This window comes from Lathyrus oleraceus, chromosome 7, assembly GCF_024323335.1.
Source record: "Lathyrus oleraceus cultivar Zhongwan6 chromosome 7, CAAS_Psat_ZW6_1.0, whole genome shotgun sequence".
NCBI classification, from domain to species: domain Eukaryota; kingdom Viridiplantae; phylum Streptophyta; class Magnoliopsida; order Fabales; family Fabaceae; genus Lathyrus; species Lathyrus oleraceus.
The window spans coordinates 309,079,932-309,104,032 of NC_066585.1; the positions used below are offsets into that span (position 1 = coordinate 309,079,932).

The window sequence follows — 24,101 nt, forward strand, 5'->3', positions numbered from 1 at the left end:
GGTTGGATGACCTCCATAATAAGGATCATGTTAACATGTGAAAGAAATGAATACAAATAGAAACGCGAGGTAGGTTCAGGGCCAAGTCTAGTATTCCTGCTAAAATGTATGCCAAATAAGCCATTAATCAAGAACAATCTCCTTCATCAAACCTCATTTCCTTATTCTCCAAATACCTAATAAATAAATCAAGATTGAAAGAAAGGTAAGTTTATGTGTTACCTTAAAAGAGGTAGATTTGGGAACTCACACGCTAAAAGAAGAGGAATATATTGGTTGAGGAAGAAGGTTTGTGTAAGAAACAACAAAGAAAATGCAAATGAGGAAAAATAATAAGAGTTTATCAAATTCAAAAGTAGTAAAAAAAGAGAATATAAGTTGTCCAAGAATTTCCTATATTCATTTTCACAACATTGAGCCTTGCGATCTACCACATTGGGAAATGCGAACAAAAACCACATGCGGTGAAGATCTCATTAAGGATTGTTCATAACACCCGAGTATCATAGGATAAATGGAATATCATTACCATCAAATATAGGGACACACGTTACAACCTTCTAGTGAAACATTGTTAATTAAGAGAGATACATTTAATGCATCTATTCCAAATGTTAAAGACGTCTCATCAAGGCTCTCCACTTGCTTATGTTAAACAACTGCTTTAAACGTTTACATTGCAAAGCCCTCATTTTATAGAATAAAAACAATGGCTTGGGAAAAATTAGTTTGGGCCTTGCCAAAAAAAAGTTCAAGGGTGAACCTCGAGTTGAAAGACACGCAGAGCAAGTACATCTTCGTTCCCTTCAACACATCAATCACCGCCTGATTCAATTTAATGGTTGTTCCAATAATATTATGCGGCATACGCAAACAATTTTAACCACTCTTTCTTTATATATATATATATATATATATATATATATATATATATATATATAGAGAGAGAGAGAGAGAGAGAGAGAGAGAGAGAGAGAGAGAGAGAGAGAGAGAGAGAGAGAGAGAGAGAGAGAGAGAGAGAGAGAGAGAGAGAGAGAGAGAGAGAGAGAGAGAGAGAGAGAGAGAGAGGTAAATCGTTCCATTTTAAATATTCAAATCCATTACCATTATCACGAGACATTACTTCTGATTCTTCTCACTGAGTGTTGAGTTATTAATCTTATAGATCAACCTTTTATTTACCGTATCGAAATTATAAATTCACCTTACCAAAACACAACTTTGTTACATCACCTTTCATTTCTAATTCTTAATTGAATAATCTTAATTATAGAATACTATTATAAATAAGATCAATATTATATAAAAAATGGTAAGGATAATATATTTTGAACTTTTTTTACATATACATTATTTATTATGGAAAAAATGGAATATTTGTGTTCAACATGAAACCTATATATAATTAATTGTCTTACATTGATTAAGCCCTTAATTCAGGAGTCATGTCAGTCATATTGTCAAAATTTGAGGCTACTTTTCTGCTTGTTGCTCATCTTAAATTTCTGTAATATCCTCAGGAAACATGATGCCTTGATATCCAGACATTACTTATTAAAGTTGCTTTAATTTCAATTCTCCACAAAAAATAAAAAAAAATAAACGCCACTTTATTCGTGTGAAAAATTGAACAAAATGTGATTATTAAGTGTCAAACCAGTTCAATTGTTTTTTTTGTTGCAGAAAGCCAATTGAGTGAAATTTGAGCATATATCCATTGTTAGAATATTATATAATATTTATAGAAAATATTTATATGAAGATGAATTTAAAAAAAAAATTTAAATCTCATGTTGTGTATTAGTTAAAAAACTTTTTAGTTCCATATTATTTAGGTGAAATATTTTAATTAACTCATTTAATTATATAAGAAAATTCATTGTTTCATTTTAAAATGTTTAGTAATCTAAAATTAAAATTTCTATAAAATTTTAATTAACTCACTCAATGACACCATAAAAAATTGTCCCAACACCATAAAAAATTGTCCCAACTAATATCTCAAAACCCAGTCCAAGTCAAATTCTCAATATAACATGTTTCCCTATCCATATAAATGAAGTAACTTATTTTTACTCAATTAAGTGAAATTTATATTCAGATTTAGAGTTTACAGATTCCAATAAATCTATAAACTATCATTCATAGGAAGTTTCTCAAAACCTAGCTCGTGTCATCTAAATTTGAGATTTGTTGATATTTTTAGTTGATCATAACTATCATGTGAAAAAGGGTTGGAAATACAACCAACCATATTGAGTGTGGACTACAATGTATACCTACCCTACTTTTTTTCTTCTTCTTTATCTTTATTGTTTTCTTTAAATAAAGTTATGTCCTTTTTTTTGTTCCCCTTGTAGAGTATGTGAAAAAGGGATGTATCTAATACACCTGTATTAACTTTCTTAAATGAAAGGGAAAACATGAAGGGGGAGGGGGGGAGGAAAGTAAAAGAAAAAGTTAACAAACGAATATGTATATCATATATAAATTATGTGTTTGTTAGAAGATATATTCCTAAAGGTAACATTCATGAAAAGATTGAAAAGAATTAAACCCTACAATAATTGATCTTTAGGAATAAACATTAAACAAGACAAAACATGTCAATATTTTAGTCATCACACAATTCAATTATTTTTCTTGACAAAAATAACAACACTATTTGTGTTGAATGCAATTATTCACTTCTCTTCCAATTTAGCAATTTATTTATCTATCTATCTCATTTACAACATAAAGAAAACAAAACAAACCATAATCTTATACATCTATTAAGACTTTTAAAAAAATTGAATACACTAGGGTGAATCATTAAATTAGGTTAATAACGACTACACACTTAGTCACTTAGACATCACATCCTCATAAATAAAAATTAGATTATTAGTTATATATAAATAGGTGCTTCTCGTCACATTTGATTTAATTTGGAGGATCTTAATCATTTGAAAATTGACCCCTCGTAATTGCATCTGATAAGTTAAGTGTATGAAAAGTTTTTCAGTACTATTGTGAGTATAAATATATTCCACCCATGTTGGTTATGTTCTTTCATACATTTCATGTGTTGAGTAAGTCTATCAACTCCGACTATCCTTATGGGGTGGTCTTCTTTAAGCATTGTCGTAAAAAATTTGAAGTGTACATTGACTCTTTTAATAACTTCAAAGATAAACTCTTATTCGTTGTGCCCTTCAATCATTCCTCACATGAGAAATTATGTGAGATCCCAATAATAACTCTAGTGAAAGAACGGGAGCATGACGTTGAGAAGCATGAAGGTAGCTCGAAAGCCATTGTCTTTGATAATTTCTTCCAAGAACAAATTAGCCCAAAGGAGGAGAAGGAAAAAGGCTATGTAAGCTTGGCCTTTATTCAAGGTGACCACAATGTGAGGCGAATTCCCCAAGTGATGGTCGCAAATACATTTCGCTTAAGTTTTCGGAACATATATCTACAAAGAGGTTGGCTTCTCTGATGAAGGAAGTCGTTAAAGAGGGGACATGTAAAGTTTTGACATGATTTTGAGTGTGAGGTGGATGTTGACCCATACTACATTACTTCACCAAAAAAGAGACTTCGATACATCAAAACTTACTTACTGCTTGACTTGAGCAGTAAGAAACAAAAGGATGAGATCTTTGGTGAATAGTGACTTTATTATCTATTTTTGTTATTTTACTATTTTTTCCTTAACTTTCCATTATTTATGTACTCTAACATGTGTTATTTCTTTTGCAGATGAAATGAGTGGCATGCCAAAGATGATGGCCATGAAAAGAGGGGAAATGCGACTCTTCTCCAAATGTTGCAATGAGGAGCATACTGACAAGAGGCACAAAAAGAATCTCAACCAAAAAAGGCTAGTATTGGGAAATAATGGTCGTCTAACAATCTCGTCAACAAGTACTCATATTGGTTTGTTTCCATTACAAATTGAAATAATATTTGGTCACCAATGCCCAAAGACCATGAAGTAATTTAAAGATTTAATATTTGAGAAAGACTCTGATTATTTGTCCAATCTAGACGTCGTCAATTTCTGAAAGATGGTCATTGAGTTTGTCTATCATTTGTATAAGATCATTGTGATTATCTCTCTATTTACTAGTAGTTGCATTGAGGAATATTCATCTGATAATATCCAAGAGGATATGGACACACTAAATAATCAATTAGAGAACTCTAATAAAGAGAAAGTGAATGTCATTGATGCCTAACTAAGGCTCTCAAGAGAGAAGAGATGTTAAAGAAAGACATTGTAGCTTATAAAAAATCAAAACAAGAATACCTTAAGATGGAAGATAAACTAAAGGGAGACTTGGTCAAGAATGATGAAGACATTAATAAATTTGGGTCCCCTTCATATTTGAAGAAGAAGTTAAATAATCTTGATAATCTCCATCGACTATGACATGGATGGAGAAGAAACACTAGTAGAAAGAGTTTTTTGAACTTCTAGATGCAAGTGTTTTATGTATCCAATAATATTTTGAAATTTCTTGGGGGAAGATAAAGCTTATGCACCTTGAAGTTAAGATTTCCAAAGATATTATCAATCCTGATCAAAGAGTAATGGGCGAGAAGATTGTCCCTTTTGAGTGTGGTTATTAGCTTTTGTTGCTTTTATTTTATATCTTTGACTTTGTAATGGTATTTTCTAAAAATATATTTAATGAAGTTTAATTTGTCTTTTCTTCTCACAAAATTATATTTTCTCTAATAGAGTCTTGTTTTCTACCTATAAAATATGTTAAGTACATTTATTTATTTTTGAATAAACATGAATTTCGCCTCTTTGTGATTTTTTATCGAATCTGTATTTGTCTTCCTTTGACGTACCGGGGAAGCGTCCCGATCAAATGTGTTCTTCTTTTCCCTACCCATAAGTGATAACTTGATTCTAGTTATTATAGAGGGGTTAACCATTCTCTGATTGTGCATCACATGTGCGTACTAGGTTTGATATATTTGTTTGTGCACCACCTACATTTTTTAGGTTTGGTGTCTTTGTTTTGTGCCCCTTACCTTTTAAGGTTTTGTGTCTTTGTTTATATGCTTCACACAATTTTCATAATTTGTAATTTGGATTTACTTAATTTATTCTCGACCTATGTGTTTGAGGTTTATCTATGGTTCAGAAGGTTTAAGTTTTACCCTTATGTCTTTGGCTTTTCCCTTTGTCATGCTACTACCTATGCATTCAAGGTTTAGTTTCATCATGGAGGTTATAAGGTTTACTGTGTCATTGACACAATAACAACCATTTTTCATGATAAAAATATAATTTATTAAACTATTCTTGTAGACATTACATTGTAGAGATTTACACAAATGAAAAAAAGCAGAAAAAATGACTTAGTTATATTAGTGTTTAAGCTTGGTAGTATACTATGTCATATGGATGAGTTCCCCCGCGGAGATTGTTAAACATATATGTTCCATTTCTCTTTCTTTTTCTACCTATAAAATATATGATTTTTGACTCTATAACAACTTTATAACACCAAATTTCACCAGAAAACAGTGAAACAATCCCGAATTGATACATACTTATTTATCACCTATTATCATTTTTATTCTCATATATTTATCATGTTATTACGTCAATTAATCACCAAAATTCAGAATTTCATTTATTTTGTATAACCCTTAATTTTATAACCAACTTAATGCTTAATAATAGATTAACATAACCATCAATTACCACATTTGTAGAGCACGGATTTTAATCAATCCATTGCATAAAAACAACATCACATTCATGTAATTCATCAAATAACCAATCGAAAGAGAAAGAATAACAATCTATTGGAAGTTAAGGGAAACCTCTCTACCCTTTCATGGTTAAGGCACCCTTAGATGAATAATCCCCCCTATCTTATGAATTCAGCAAAAGCACGAGAAGTCAGTCTCTAAGATCTCCTCCTCCAAGCCATATCTCTCCAACTCTTGTTCTATATTCTCTCCTTTTTCACGTTCACTAACAAACTCTCAGATAACCCTTATTTCTTTATTTTTCTAAGTATATAATAATTTAATTAGTTTCCTCATAATTGTACTTTTGGCCCAACTAAAAACAAACTTCTCCACCTAATTCTCTTAATTTACAAAATTAACTCAACTCCTCATGTTCCACTAATTTTCTATTAATTTAATTAATTAAATCCCACAAAAACCAATTAAATAAGCACAAGTCACCAAAAATACCAACATCGGGCAAACACATCATAATTCATATAAAATAACTATATAAGTAATTAATCAATAAAATAAATAAATAAATAAACAAATAATAAAAATCGGGGTGTTACAACTCTCCCCCACTTAAAAAAAATTATCGTCGAAAATTACCTGACGGAAAAAGCTCTAGATAAGACTCTTTTATCATACTCTCAAGCTCCTACGTCACTTTGCCACCAACAGGACCTCCCCAAACAACTTTTACTGAAGTTATCTCCTTGCCTCACAAGTGTTTCACTTGACGATCCTCAATCCTCAATGGAAAAGTCTCAACAGTCAAGTTCTCTCCAACTTGCACATCATCTAACCGGATCACATGAGACAGATCATGAATGTACTTCCTCACCTGAGACTCCTGAAACACATCATGAAGATTCACAAGATACGGTGGTAACACAAATCGATATTCCAACTCTCCTACTCACTGTAGAATCTGAAATGGGCCAATGAAATATGGCGTGAGCTTCTTAGACTTGAACACACGATCAACATCAGTTATCAGAGTAACTCTCAAGAACACATGATCTCCTTCTTGGAAGTTAAGTGTTTTCCTCCTCTTATCATGATAGCTCTTATGACGACTCTGCGAAGCTTTCATCTTCTCTTGGATCTTCTTAATCTTCTCAATAGTCTACTGAACTATCTCAGGTCCAAGCACAACACTCTCACCAGAATCATACCAACACAAAGATGTCATATACCTCCTACCATACAATACCTTAAACCATGCCATTCCAATTATACAATGGAAATTGTTGTTGTAGGTGAACGCAACCAATGGTAAGTAGCTATCTCAGTTACCTCCATGCTCCAAAACAAAAGCTCTAAGCTAATCCTCCAAAGATTGAATAATCCTCTATGTCTGACCTTTTGTATGCGGGTGATAAGTCAAACTCAACTTCAGCTTAGCATCCATCATTTTTTGCAAACTCTGCCAAAACCTCGATGTGAATCTCAGATATCTATGCGGAAAAATACTTGATGGAATACCATGCAAGCTAACAACCTTCTTGATATACAACTTGACCAACTTCTACAAAGGATAACTGATCTTAATCGGAATGAAATGAGTCGATTTAGTCAGTGTATCAACATAACCCAAATGGAATCACATTCCTTCGTTTTCTTCTGCAAACTCGTCACAAAGTCCATGAAATGTTGTCCCACTTCCATCAAGTAATACTCAATGGTTGCATCAAACCCGAAGGTTCCTGATGTTCAATCATCGACTTCTGGAAATTCAAGCAAGCATAAACAAACTCGACTACTTCCTTCTTCATTCCTGGACGTCAAAACATTTTCTTCAAGATTACTCTTCTTAAGCTCTAGCACATCAGATACGCAAACTCTGCCTCTAAATCTCATCACATCATTCTCACCTCTTTTACCTTGATTGATTAATACCAGCCGATCAACTAATTCATAATCAATTTTTTGATATTCTCTGGTTTCTTCGGGGATACCACTAGTCATATTTAACATACCCAACTTCACATTATTAGGAGTCCCTTCACACACCAAACTCATGTGTCTGAATTCCTCAATCAACTTCAATTCTCGAACCATAAGCATCGACATATGCAATGAATTTTTTGCTAAAAGCGTCAACTACGACATTTGCTTTACCCGGATGGTAACTCAAACCAAAATCACAATCCTTCATAAATTTGAGTCATCTCCTTTGTCTCATATTCAACTCTTTCTAATAGAAGAGATACATCAAACTCTTGTGATCAGTAAACACTTCAAATCTCGAACCAAACAAATAATGTCTCTAAATTTTCAACACGAACACCACATCTGCCAACACTAGATCATGCGCAGGATAATTATTCTCATGAAATTTCAACTGCCTATAAGCATAAGCCACAACCTGAATATTTTTCATCAATGCACCACCTAGACTTATCTTCGAATCATCACAATACACAATAAAGAACTCACTTGGACTTGGAAAAATCAAAATTGGAGGTGACGTCAACTTCCTCTTGAGTTCTTGAAAAATCTCTTCACATTAAACACTTCACACATAAGCTTGACCCTTTTGAGTCAACTGAGTAAAAGTAAATGTTACCTTCAAAAAGCCTTCGATAAAACTTCTGTAGTAACCAGCCAAACCAAGAAAACTTCTGATCCCAGTAACAGACTTCAGAGTCTCCCATTGCAACATTGCATCTATCTTCGATGGATCCACTGTGATACCACCACTAGACATCACATGATCAAGGAAACTCACTTTTTTGAACCATAACTCACACTTAGATAACTTCACATACAACTTTTTCTCTTTCAAGGTTTGCAACACAATTCTCACATGATTCACATGCTCTTCATATGACTTTGAATAAATCAAAATATCATCGATGAGCACAACCATGAACTGATCTAAGTACAAATGATATATTATATTCATATACTTCATGAACACTCCAGACTCATTAAACACACCAGACGACATCACTGAATACTCATAGTGACCAACCTTGTTCCGAACGCAGTCTTTGAAATATCGTCTGACTTCACACAAATTTGATGATAACCTGAATGCAAATCAATCTTGCTAAACCCGCAAGCACCAACCAGCTGATCCATCAAGTCAGCAATTCTAAGAAGTGGATACTTATTCTTGATAGTAACCTTGTTCATTTGTTGATAGTCAACATACAATCTCATGCTACCATATTCTTTCATAACTAATAACACCGACGCTTCCCACAGTGAAACACTCGATCGAACAAACTTCTTCTCAGGAAGATCCTCTAACTGTTTCTTCAGCTCAATCAGCTCTGAAGCAGACATCCTATGGGAGTCATCAACATAGGACTAGTACCAGGTACTAAGTCTATAAAAAATACCACCTAACGCTCCGACGACAAATCACTATTGTCATAAGGGAACACTTTAGGAAACTCACACACCACAGGTAGATCCGTAATCATTCTCTCGTCCCCCCCTCTCAAGGATGTGAACACCGTGAACACTTGAGCACTCTCTCTCTCAAGGACATGTCTACCTGTCTTGCGGTCATGAAACTCGACTTCGTACTCTCTTCAGATTCAAGAAATTTTTCTGATTTATCAAAACAATTTATGTGCACATGTTTAAACTCCAACTAATTTATTCCCAGAATAACATCAAGTTGACTTAGAGACAAACAAACTAAGTCAATCCCAAAATCCCTACCATAAAATATCAAAGGACAATTTTGGCACACCAAGGAAGTAGTAACTGAACCATACTATCTTCGGGTTTAGGAAGTAATACAGCCTTGTCCAAAACCTCACACTCTTGCAATTAGCGGCGCGATGAACCAATCCTCCATGCTGGAAACATCTTAGAGAAGAAGAAGCTTCTCCCCCGCTTGTTTTAATATTTCTCCTGCTGACAAGCGATTAGAAAAACAAACGAGCACCGATATTGTTTCACACACATGTCGCATACCAGGAAATAAACAAAGTTACACTACCTAGTCAGATGGACCGACCTGCTCTGATACCACTAGGTAACACCCTACTTCCCGACTCGACAAATAATTAAATAAAATAAGCATAACACATATATCCTATAAGTAGGATACTACTAAACAAGAATCAAACTCACATTTGAACATCATAATTGAAAATGAAATTGTTTGACAATCAGCGGGAATTATAAAATACCTAGCATAAAGTGGTTCGTCATCACAAATCAAAGAAAAGATATGTAACATAAAATAAATAATGGAACAACCTATTCCCCTTGTGTTACATATCAAAGCGACTCCAACTATAATACTCGATCAACAAGTAACTAAAGAGGCATAATACTGTTCTCAACCTCAAGCTCTTACTCAGGTACCTCATTGTCTATACTCCATAGGAGCACAAACGCAACAACATAAAAAGGGGGTGAGAATACATTCATATAATAAATGGTTCATAAAATAATCATGATAGATTCACACACCACAAAGTCATACACATATCAATGTGCACCTCAATATAATGTATTCACATCTCACCCACACCGCAATCACACTCACACAAATCCATACAAGAGTAATCATCATTACACAAATATCTCATTTGCACAACCATTATGTAATGTAATGCAACATCGACTCGATTCATGCTCGTTACAGTCTCCACTATGAACTGAACTCACAACTCAACTCTATATGCATACGATACCGACTCAACATTTGGTCAGTGTTCCAATCATCTGCAAACCCATATTCCATACTTTGAGCTCTAAGCCCCCACTTTGAGCTTTGGACAAATCATTAGTCCCCACTATGAACTAGCAAACATGCGTCTTTCACAACAATGACAACATATGATGCATAACATATAACAATGTAATGAAAACAACACAAAAATGAATACAACTCCACTCTGACTATAAACAATTACACAATAAAAATCACAACATAACAATGACTACACTCTCACTCTGAACTTAATCAATCATGCAACAACAACAACATAGCAATGAGTACAAGCCCACTCTGAATGTAAACGATCATGCATTCAATGCATCACCAGTAGTTCTCACTCGAACTACTCATCTCATCAATCTTCAACAAGCATGTAGAATAAATCAAGCAATTAAACTTGCATTTCACAATAACAACACCGTATTAAATACATATCCACACACAACACTCAATTATGTTAAATCATATTAACATTCATTCATCATTAAGTACATACAAGAACTCACATAATTATTCATACATTCACACATTTAACATACATCTACACATCATTCAAACATGTCAATTCATCTCACAAGGCATTACCATAATGTATCTTTGTGCGTTAGCTTTCTAATGCTTCAAATTGCACCTCAATCCAACTCACGCAACTCAAGGTAAGACCATTCGAGTCGCGAACAACAACTCTGTGATGTCATCCTCGTCAGGAGAGCACAACAACTCGCTGGGAAAAGCTCGTCGTGCGAGCTAGCTGGACGAGGTCATCCAAACCTGCAGCACATTCATGTAATTCATCAAATAACCAATCAAAAGAGAAAGAATAAAACTCTGTTAGAGGTTAAGAGAAATCTCTTTACCTTTCATGATTAAGGCATCCTTAGATGAATAATCTTCCCCCTTACCTTATGAATTCAACAAAAGCACAAATAATCCGTCTCTAAGATCTTGTCCTCCAAGCCATAGCTCTCCAACTTTCGTTCTCTATTCTCTCATTTTTCATGTTCACTAACAACTTCTCAAATAACTCTTGTTTCTCTATTTTTCTAATTATATAATAATTTAATTAGTTTCCTTATAATTCTACTTTTGGCCCAACTAAACACAAATTTTTCTCCATTAACAATCTAATTCTCTTAATTTACAAAATTAATCCAACTCCTCGTATTCCACTATTTTTCTATTAATTTAATTAATTAAATTCCACCAAAATCAATTAAACAAACACAATTTATCACAAATATCAACACTGATCAAATACGTCATAATTTACGTAAAATAATTATTTAAATAATTAATTAATTAAATAAATAAATAACTAATAAAAATTATTAAAAATCAATGTGTTACAAATGTGACTAAAAACATACTTGTATAGGAGAGACCATTATTGTCTTGCCCATGATGAAGCATGTGTATATCCAATAAATAATCTAGATTGTCCATTTAAAAAGAAAAGAATCTAGGAAAATCAAGTGAGTGCTCTAACTAATATTTTGTTTGCTTTTCACCAAATAAACTTTATTCAAAAGTTTAATAAAGATAAAGATCGCTATCCTCCTTAGGTATCATGTAAATTAACTTTGATGAGACAGTGTCATGTTTAATTTACAATAAACTTCAAATGCTTGACATTGTCAATAACTTTTGCAGCCAAATGGGACAAGTTCATTCTCATTTTCTCCATTTTCTTCCCTTTTTCCTTTTTCTTTTGATTATTTTTTGTTTGAAAAAGAAACACAATTGTATTTTTCTCAACTTTTTGATATGTAGCGTCATAAATACATGTACAAAGTACAAACCTGTTACTATCAAAACAACAAACTTTGACAAGTTTTAAGCTAATTATCTATTTTCTTCCCCAGCAATATACGCATTATTTAGCGGTCTTAATTTTTGGGCATTTTGCCTGCAACAATTAGTTGCTATGATTATGATCTCTCACCGGAAATACAATAATTAGCGACAGGTATATTTTTTTTGTCTTGTGTTAGTCTATACTCACTCACTCATGCATCTTTCTTTCTTAATGTTTTTAGTTGAGGGTACCTAGGTCTTTTTGATTCATATATGTCCAAAATTGGGGAAGCACAAAATAAAATGGTAGATTTACTAACCATACTAAATTAGTGTATTAAATAAATATGTTACACTAGATTTATCATGTTGATATAGGGCTGGCCCTAGAAAGTTATTAAGGCCTCATCCTTAGAGACATATAACTATGAGCAATACTGACATAAAATATGTTATTAATACTGACTCTAACACTGTTTTCTAATACTCATTATTAGGGGTGTTCACGGTCCGGTTTGGATCGGTTTTGAGACAAAATATCATCCGATCCAAAATATATAAAGCATACGGTTTGGTTCGGTTTTTGGATGACAACAAGAAAAATCCAATCCAATCCAATCCAATTTATACGGTTTACTTCGGTTCGGTTGAATCGGTTTTATTCGGTTTTTAAATCAACACTGTGAAATTTAAAACGAATATATTTCAATACCAGTTACAATTATGCCTCCAACGTCTACTAAGACAATATCTAATTTTCATATTATATGGCTATTTGATGTCATTGTTGCAAAGATTCATTATAATATATGGACAATATCTATCCCAACGAAATAGACATTGCTGTAATAAATATTTTATATGGAGACCTGCTTACTTAGTGCTTATAGGGAGACTTGTAATATAAATTAAATATATGACAAATATATATGACAGTAACATACCAAAGCTGCATTAAAGTGAATATAATAATAAAACTTCAAGAAAAATATCAATGACAGCATAATTGATAGTTTCAAAATCACAGCCTGCAACATTGATAGACAAATCTAAAATTTTCTAATTATCCTGAAATTGCTCCAGCTTCACAATAATTATCCTGCAATTGCTCCAGCTTCACAATCTACCCAATTCTTTCAGATATCAAAAGCTAATCAGAGTCTATAATTAATTTAATAGGATGAGTAAATGGAAGTAATACCGGTTCGGTTTGGACCGGTTCGGTTTTCATGAAGCCAACCGTAAACCGAACCGAACCGATCGGTTATGCAACATGGTGATCCAAATACATCCAAAAAAAATCGGTTTTTTTGGATTTCGGTTTTTTCGGTTCGGTTTTTGGTTTTTTTTTTGGATTGGATTGGATCTGAACACCCCTACTCATTATTATGAGACATTTTCAAAATGGTTTGATTTACACAAATTTTAATCAATAAAAGATACTAAAATGAGTGTTACTATTTGATGAATATTGAGAGATTACACTTGCTCTGCCCCGGCAACATGCATAAAAGGAGGCTAAATGATTTGCCTAAAGTTATTCCATTAAAATACTAGAAGAAATTACATAAATTAGTTGATAATTTATAATTTATAATTAATGTACTACTATAAATAATATAAATCATGCTGCAAGCGAAATTGATTTCATATATTGAATGCAGTATATTTTCTACGATTTTTGTATTCATTTGTTTCTGATATAAAAAAAGGTTAGATAAATAAAATAAAAATTCGGTTATATGATTATATGAAAACACACATCTTGAATCCCAAATAATTTTCTGCACTTACAATTCATCACTTGCAAAGTAAATACAATACTCTCGTCAATCACATATTAAAAACCTTTTTTTTTGTGATCTTTCAATATATCACATTGATACAACACTCTGATTAAACATAGAGAATTTCACAACGTTTGAGTTTCTTGTGGATTCACTAATATTCAAATGTTTTTATAGTAAGGCTTTTAGGTTTCACGAAGATGACTAATGACAGTGTCTTGAGCGTTGATACTCATTAAATGGACGACCTATTTGTTTAAGGACGGTAACGAAACACATTTATATTTTACCTCAATAAAATATGTTCCAATAAAAATATTTTACCTCGGTTATTACTAAAACCCGAGGTAAAATCTGTTTCTTTTTAGACAAAAAAACAATAAAATATGCTCCAACGCAAACGCCATATACCTCTCGGTTTCTGTTAAAAATCGATTGGCAAAAACTACTTATTTTTATTTTTTATATTTACATTGTTTATACATAATAATAAAATAAATTGTTCAAACAAACATTAGTTTGACAATGCATTCTTGGAGAACATATCCTTTCAAATTTCTGATAAGTTATCAGTTCCAACTAAGAGAATTTTTTTTCTATACTTTCAACCCATCCTAGAGAGATTTCATTATCTTGAGAAAATGTTATTCATGGCAAATGCTTTCACATGATAGAGAACAAGAAAGAGAACGTGAAAGAGAAATGAATGATTGTTTTTAGGAATAACTTTCTCAATGTTGTCCATTGAGGAAAATAATAAATTTCTCAATGTTTTCTTTGATTGACAACATAAGAAGTTTATTACAAAAATGCAACAACAACATCAACAATCAACATCATTATGTGAGATAGATTGAAAGGGCATAAAAAATGTTATGTTCAATATTGAAGAACATTGAACATTTTTCTGTCTTGCAATCCATCACAAAGAATGATGCGTGACTTCGAAACAACTATATATAAGTTAGATTTAGGGTAAAATCGGATTAACGAGTGCTTTTATAGTAAAATATGATAACCTAATGCCTCAATTATTAAATATAACCGAAGGAATAGATTATTAATTTATAAATTAAAAATAAAATAAAAATAAAAATATCACTTTTAAAGAAATAAAAATATAAACGGTTGATACTGAGATTCGAAGCATGTCCTGAAATATTTTTCCTATCAATTTTATTTAGGAACCAAGGGAATATGTGGTATTTAATAAAAAATAATATAAAACATAACACACATTGACCTTTTACCTCGGTTTTTGGTAGGGTAAAATGAAAATTTTATCATGAAATATATTATTTGTAGTAGTGATGGTTGATGACCGATATAGCTGATGGTTGATAACTAATAGCTGATAAATTAATTGAAGTGTTTGATAAAACTAACTTATAGATGTCAAATGACATAAAAGATATTTAATACATAATTATTTTCTTTTAAATTAAAATAAATTATAAAGGATAAAAATATTTTTTTGTTAAAATAATAAGGATAAAAGTAGAAGAAAAACGATAAGTTATAAGATAAAATGCTATTTTAAATAGCATCTAAAAAATAAGTTATAAATTTGTAAAATAAACTATAAACTCGTAATAAAAAAATCGTTACTAAATATATCTAAATTGTCATATATATTTATAAAACTATACATTAAAAAATATGTCTTGTCAAACAGTCACCGTAAAACTCTAAAGCTTCACATTAGATCTATGTTATGAACGAGAATGTTGTCTATTGTTAAATGTTATAGAAGAATCTCTCGCATTTCTTGTCAAAAAGCAGTACAAGTTTAATATATAGGACATTTAATGTGAATTATGAGGTATTCTGTAAATTATAATTCATATTTACTTTCATTCACATATTGATTTGGATGTTAAAATATTGACATTGCATATTCACTCTCGCGCCGCCAAAGTTTTATTATATTATTTCATCAAACATTTATAATTTTATAGTGAAATAGTATTATTTAATTAATTCCACTCAAATGATAGTTGAAGAGACGATCAATTACAATAGCAAACCTTCAAATAAACATCTTCTCATTTATTTATCTTTAAATTAAAAGGAAGAGAGAAAATGTTTAAAAAACACATTTGTTTTTGTAATCCTAAGTTGGACTCATTTTCATATAAATCCAGTTACAAAAATAATTTTGCACCTCCTTTCGATGGTTAACCAACCAACTACCCCCCAACCTAACCTGTTCAACGTGCAGTCTTATTCTAATTATGTCTTTGTTATTTCACATTCTCACTATGCTTTTAAATGTGAAATGTAGTTTGCATGAAACTAATAAGAGTATACTTGATGTTTGTTTCTTTTAATACTTTTGTCTCTATTTATAAAATTAGTGATGTAATTATATGTTGTATTTTTTGTATAATTAATAAATAAATATATTTGATAAAATAGTAATAGATATATTTAATTTTTTTTACTATGGGATTAATATATCAAATAATACAAATTCAAAATCACTGTAAATTGAAAAAGATGAATTTGCGAGCAAATTTCCATTATCCATGTTAATAGCATATAACGATAAAATACCTACAAATACGACAAAGTTTAAAAATATGATGAAGTTGAAATGTTCGAAATACTATGTCCTTGAGTTTGCAACGTTGACGTCAACACTTTCATGTAAATTGTATTGTTAAATAGTGGTGTGCGTAGGAAGGTCTACTGAAAAAATCTCAAATTTCATATTGGTAATAGATAGAGCCTAAAAAGAGTTTATATAGAATAGTATTGATGGGATTGATTTAAAATATACATTTTGATATTCTTTATGATACAATATGATTGTCGGTGAAGAACATGAAATTTTATGTATTATTTTCAATAAAGATGAAGATTGTTGGGATTGGTTAAAAATATAAATGTTAGACAAATTCTACATCGCTTATGAATGAATAAAATGTTAGATTTATAAGAGAGATGACTCACTTACATAACATCTTAAGGTTTTAGGTTGATACGTGGTGTCTCACTCTCTTGTGATCTTAGAGCATTAGTCTCATTGATACTCCAACTCTTCCAAACAACCCAACAATAGTATCAGAATCGTGGTTCGACTTTGTGGGGGAAACGGAAGCTGAATCTAGTGTTGGATCCTATTATAGGATGTGGGAGACTCATACTTTTGAGAGAAAATGTTGGATGCAAGTGTGAATGGTTAAAGTCTCACGTTATTTACGAATGAGTGAAATATTTGATTTATAAGAGAGATGATCCATTTATCTAACACCTTAAAATTTTGGGTTGAGATATGATATCTCTTCTCTTGTGGTCCTAAAGAATGTCCTAGAGATGATCCATTGCACACTCCGACCTCCGTGACAACCATGAGCCTCTCTTATGTCACAAACCCACCACCCACACTTTACTCTCTCTCTCTGAACATCACAAACCTCGGTGACCAGATTTTAACTAAGAGTAAGTGAGAGAGAAAATTGGAGAAACAATGGCTTATTTTGATTTTTTGTTGTTGTTGTTTGTTTTGTTTCATATGAGAGTCTTGAGAGATGATTGAGTTTTTTTTATGGTTTTTATTTAAAGGTTGTGGTGTTGTTATTATTATAAAAAAAGCGTAAGGAGGAAGAAGAAGAATTTTGATTTTGATTTATCTCTCTCCCACGTGTCGGCTCATGAGTGAGGGGTGTAATTTTTTTTTGAAAAACTTCTCTCTCTTGTCCAAACGAGCTCAACCACTCCCCTTTCTTATATATATATATATATATATATATATATATATATATATATATATATATATATATATATATATATATATATATATATATATATATATATATATATATATATATATATATATATATATATATATTTAGTATTTGTTAATATTAATTAAACTTTAGTTGGTTGAGCTTGGGCTTTGTTTTTTTCTTTGCACATCCCATGTCCACATTTCCACCTCTCATATATTTGTTATTGTTATTCTTTTGATCTTATTTTGTTAATTAATTAGTAAATTACTTGACATATGGTTTGATCATTTTTCATGTGCTTAGTTGATTTAATTATATTATTTCTCTCTATGTTCATATAACAATGTAAAATATTTTGGTTGCTGTTGCCTTTTATTACACAGCGATTTCGGAGTTTAAAATTCAATTTAACTTCAGAAATTGTTTAGATGCATAGATTTTGTTGACTGACTTTTTATAGAGCAATTCCTACATCACTATAAGTTAGCTTAACATAATGCTAAATTCATTAGTTTAATTGTCGGTTTATTTTAGCTTTGAAGATGTTGTACGTAAATTATCGAGTTGCTGTTGTTTGGTTCGTTGCATTGCGATTTCGAAGCTTAAATCCAATTTAGTTTTCGAAAACCGCTTAGACGCATAGATTTTGTTAACCGGTATCTTATAGAGTGGTTCCTACATGAATTCACTTTAATTTATCTTAACATAATTCTAAATTCATTACCTTAGACTCCGATTTATTTCTAATCTTTTGTCTTTTTCATGTGTATTTTTACATTGAGTTCCTTATATGTTTACCATTGTTTGTTGAGATTGTATTATTAATCACTTTATTATATCCCCCATTCGATAAATTGTACCCCCATTCCTGTGGCGTGTAATAAGTTTACCGCTTTCCTTTATTTTTATGGTTATTGTGTTAATTAATGGTTAACGCAAAGATTAAAATCAATCACTTTCAGAAAAGAACAAAAATAGTATTCGATCTAACGTCGAGTAATTTTCCCAAATCAAAACCATTTCCATTATCCCAACTTCTTAATCATTTTCAAACCTTCAAATCATTTCATCCTGTTTCAACTCAACACAAATAAAAAAACCCCGATCAACATCGAGCACTTTTATCCAATTCAAACTAAAACACATAATCATACTTAAACACCATTTAAAAATGGTGAAAAGGGATATGGTACAGAGTCTTCGATTCCTCTCCTCGATTGTTTGGATACGAGTTCCCTTACTCAAGCATTCGAGCAATCATCATCCATTAAATAAATTTCTAATACAATTCGCATCAAACTTATTTTCGTATCAAAACTTGGACGAAAAAGGTGGTGGTATAGAGTTTTATATTCCCTTCCACGGATACTTGGATACGAGTTCCTTTACTCGACCATTCGAGTATTCTTCGTTCATCCAAAATACAATAACATATTCAATCCTTTTTATAATTAAGGATGAAAAAGGATATGGTCTAGAGACTTCTATTCCTCTTCTCGATTATTCAGATACGAGTTCCCTTACTAAACCATTCAAGTAATCTTCATCCAAAAAAATACTCAACCAATCATACTTGTTTTTCGACCTTGCGCGACTTCGAAAACCATTTTTCAGAAATGAGTATGCTTTACCCATATCAACGTGAAACAGGCAAATGCTTCCAATCTAAGAGCGAGCAGTAAGCAAATGTTTAGTCACTCGATATGTCTAAAGGATCACTCCTTAAAAGCAATCAACTCAGTCGTTCTTTATTACCAAGAACTACGTAGCCTTTAGTTCTCCGTAACACCTGGAGATACGTAGGAGCATTATTTTGAAATCTTATCTGACACAATAATAAAAAATACATTAAACCTTTTTTCAGAAATGAGTATGTTTTATCCATTTCGATATGAAACAAACAAAGGATTCTGCCTCAAAGAGTGAGTACAAAACAAAGTTTAATCACTCGAAATGTCTAAAGTGGCTCTCTTTAAAAACAATCAGCTAACACGTAGTTTTCTATGCAGAACTACATAGCTTTGAATTCGTCATTGTACCTTAGGATATGTAGGAGCGAGACTCACACTCAAGTCAAGCACCCTAATAAATTATTATTTTTTGCGATCCTTTCTATTTTCTGTTTGCATTTTTTATCAGTCGAAGAAAAAAAATAAAAATATCTAATACTTAATCGCAAATTTAACTAAAAGGTTCTCATTGAGTACAACAGATGTGAGGGGTGATAATACCTTCTCCTTGCGTAATCGACTACCGAACTCGAATTTGGTTACGACGACCATTTTCTTTTTTCTTTTAGGGGTTTTATCGATATTTTCCCTTTGCCTCTTTGGGAATAAATAAAGTTCGGTGGCGACTCAGTTCGAATATGTTTTATGAGAGCATGTGAGCGCTTCACGAAAGATCATATTTTTTTAGATGCGACATATTGATAATTGGGTTAAACATCAATCACTATGGTTTAGTGATTGAGTGAAAGTCATAGGGATTCTCATATTTAGGGGTAGTCCTAAATAGAAAGTCATTGGGTAGTGGTAGGAAGAGGCATTGAACAACATAAGGCTTGTTGTTTCTTGTAAGACTAATTCTACTAAACTACTAATAATGAATTTTCTTTATTGGGTTGAAAGTCAACCCTCCAGACGTATGTACCGTTGCATCGAACGGGGTTACCAAATTTTCTGTTCTTTATTACTTTTCTGTTCCATCATTTTGTACAATTGAATTTGTGTTAATTATGGTGATTCTGGTTTAACTTGTCGAACTAGTTATCTAGGTTATCGTGTTCGACATCTGTCCCCTGAGGAATATAATTAGATAATTGAGTTTCACAACGCTGCTATATTCGATGTTGATCTATTAGTTAGAACACCTATTATCCTTAACACTTTATCATGGTTTCAAGAAATGGAGATTGGAATACACGAAGAGGTTTAAGGAACGATGAGGTTCCAAAAACTACAAATATGAACCTACTAGTGATCGCAACAATTTCCACCACTATAAAAAATTCCTACGACGTGTAACACCCTTCTAAAATACCCCAAATATTTAATTAAAATAACAACATATATAAATCAGAGTAATTATGCATCCAAGGGTGTCACACAACATTTCACACTATTCATCAAAGTAGCCTGTCATGCTCATTTATTTATCAAATAAAACAGTTGCATAATACGCAGCGGATAGAAATCAAATTATCATTCAAAACATGTAACATATTACATGTAAAATGGTTTACAACCAATCAATAAAATATTCAAAACATCCCATCCCGATGTTACATCTATCAGAGCATGACCCACTAAGGAGACCACACTAGACTCCAAGTATTAGCTTCTACTCAACTCATTGCTCGTTACCTGAAAAATAGTTGTAAGGGTGAGTTCCTCAATCGATATAATAAATATTATGAATTATCATGTCATGTTAAGTAAATAACACATTTCATCACCCAAATCAGATTACACATTCAGCAACGACAATATCAACTCAATCGTACTCATACTCAATGCCAACACAACCACACGTATAATATTGGAATACATCCATTCATATTATACGCCATACATACATTATGCAATGAGACTCCACACATGCGGTACCGACTATTCTTGAACATATAGTTCAAGCTCACCGATCAAATCCAGATACGGCTACTAAGCTCACTAGTCCCACTCATTTGAGACCTAGTGACTCACTCACTAATTCCTCACCATGGGAATTAGCTACAGCCCCAAAGGCTATGCTATGCACACTAATCATCTAGCATGCAAACATCAACAACAAATCCACAATGATTCACTCACTAATTCCTCACCATGGGAATTAGCTACAGCCCCATAGGCTATGCTATGCACGCTAATCATCTAGCAATGCAACATCAACAACAATTCACAAGGGACAGATGCTCACACTCTAAGCCATACAACAGTCCATTCACAAATACATGCATAATATATATATATTCACAGCATTATGCATATCATCATACATCATCAACACATGTATCAACACATCATATCATGTCAAATAATTAAACACAGTATTAGCACACTCTACTAATACCTATACTGCTCAAAACAGCGGGAAATAATCCCTACCATATCACACACTGATATAGGCAACCACCAATTAGGCACACAACATTTAAATTAACAATTTTTCCACTCTGCAACAGCGTTAACCGGTTAACGCCCTGGGTTAACCGGTTAACGCAGGCAAAACACGCTTACTGCCCAAAACTTAACAGTGTTAACCGGTTAATGCCCTGGGTTAACCGGTTAACGCAGGCAAAACACCACTAATTCTCAATTCGTAACAGTGTTAACCGGTTAACACCCTGGGTTAACCGGTTAACACAGACAAAACAGCAGTTCCTGCGCTAACACAAAGCAGAATGCAGAATTCTCCGCATTTTCCGCCGTTAGAGGACTTCCGGACCTCCGATTCCAATTCCGTAAAAAGCTATACGTCCAGTAGATTACGACACACACCATTATCGATTCAATTACAGTTTTTAACACAGTTTATCCAACATCATTTTCAGCATTCACAATCCCAATTAGGGTCAATTCAAGGTTTATCACTACCCATTACATGCTAACCCATAATACCCATTAAACGACGATAAACCCCCCTTACCTGAGTTAATCCGGAAATCTCTAAGCTCCAAGCTCTTCTCTTCTCCAATCTTCTTCCTCTTGCTCTGCCTCTTTGCCCTTTCTCCTCTTTCTCAATCGCTTCTCTGTTTCACGTGAAAACCTTTTCTTTACCAAATGGGCTCTTTTCTTTATTTCACACTTATATATTTTCCAATTTATTTTATTATCCCAATAAAATAATAATTCAATAATTCCAAAATAATAATAATAATAATCCAATTATCTAATTAAATTAATAAATATATTATTAACTTAATTTAAATAATTACCATATTATTATCGGGGTGTTACAACTCTCCCCCACTAAAAGAGTTTTCGTCCTCGAAAACATACCTCAATCGAATAACTCAGGATAAGACTCCTTCATCTTACTCTCCAGTTCCCAAGTCACATTGCCACCTGCTGGTCCTCCCCAAGCTACCTTCACCAAGGCAATCTCTTTACCCCGCAACTGCTTCAACTCTCGATCCTCAATCCTCATAGGTGATGTTTCAACAGTCAGGTTATCTCTCACCTGTACATCATCTATTTGGACTACATGCGACGGATCATGAATGTACCTCCTCAGCTGAGACACATGAAAAACCTCATGCAAATTCACAAGCGACGGCGGTAAAGCGATACGATAGGCTACCTCTCCTATCCTCTCCAAAATCTGATAAGGACCAATAAATCGAGGTGTCAACTTTTTCGACTTCAAAGCTCGACCAACCCCAGTTATCGGAGTAACACGAAGAAACACATGATCTCCCTCTTGAAATTCAAGTGACTTCCTCCTCTTGTCATGATAACTCTTCTGACGACTCTGAGCAATTCTCATCTTCTCCTGAATCATCTTAATCTTTTCCGTAGTCTGTTGAACAATCTCCGGTCCAACCACAGCACTCTCACCGGACTCATACCAACATAAAGGTGTCCGACATCTCCTACCATACAAAGCTTCAAACGGTGCCATACCAATACTCGAATGAAAACTATTGTTGTAGGTAAACTCAATCAAAGGTAAATAACAATCCCAAGCACCTCCTTTTTCCAAAACACAAGCCCTCAAAAGATCCTCTAGTGACTGAATCGTCCTCTCAGTCTAACCATCAGTCTGCGGATGATATGCAGAACTCAATCTCAGCTTAGTTCCCAAAGCCCTCTGCAAACCTTCCCAGAACTTCGATGTAAATCTAGGATCTCTGTCCGAAACAATACTAGACGGAATACCATGCAAACTTACAATCTTCTCAATATACAACTCGGCTAATCTCTCTAACGGATAATCCATTCTGATCGGAATGAAATGAGCCGATTTCGTCAATCTGTCAACAATCACCCAAATAGCTTCAAAATTCTTAATTGTTCTCGGTAAACCAGAAACAAAATCCATACTGATACTATCCCACTTCCACTCTGGAATAGCCAACGGTTGCATTAGCCCAGACGGCTTCTGATGCTCAATCTTTGACTTCTGACAAGTCAAACAGGAATAAACAAAACTCGCAATTTCTCTTTTCATTCCCGGCCACCAAAATAACTTTTTCAAATCATGATACATCTTCGTAGCTCCCGGATGAATACTCAGGCCACTACGATGTCCTTCCTCTAGAATACTCTTCTTAAGTTCGGTAACGTCCGGAATACACACCCGATTACCAAATTTCAAAACACCATTCTCATCAACTGTGAATTC

At 32.8% G+C, this 24,101-nt stretch overlaps 1 protein-coding gene across 1 annotated transcript; it reads right to left on the reverse strand.

The window, feature by feature from the left end:
* Window positions 1–8,020: 8,020 nt before the first annotated feature.
* LOC127103573 (uncharacterized mitochondrial protein AtMg00860-like) lies at window positions 8,021–9,045 on the reverse strand. Its single transcript, XM_051040822.1, has 3 exons — window positions 8,787–9,045; window positions 8,321–8,631; window positions 8,021–8,155 (listed from the first exon to the last, which is right to left on the reverse strand). The coding sequence occupies exons 1-3, from the start codon at window positions 9,043–9,045 to the stop codon at window positions 8,021–8,023; spliced, it is 705 nt and encodes a 234-aa protein (XP_050896779.1).
* Between the last annotated feature and the right edge of the window lie 15,056 nt (window positions 9,046–24,101).

What these genes read in the sequence shown, in the direction of transcription:
- LOC127103573 (XM_051040822.1), bottom strand. Translation starts at nt 9,045, where the DNA reads ATGTCTGCTTCAGAGCTGATTGAGCTGAAGAAACAGTTAGAGGATCTT. An exon ending in CAAGATTGATTTGCATTCAG is followed by an intron (nt 8,632 to 8,786) that starts GTTATCATCAAA and finishes ATTTGTACTTAG; the next exon opens with ATCAGTTCATGGTTGTGCTC. An exon ending in TTATCGAAGGCTTTTTGAAG is followed by an intron (nt 8,156 to 8,320) that starts GTAACATTTACT and finishes GATGATTCGAAG; the next exon opens with ATAAGTCTAGGTGGTGCATT.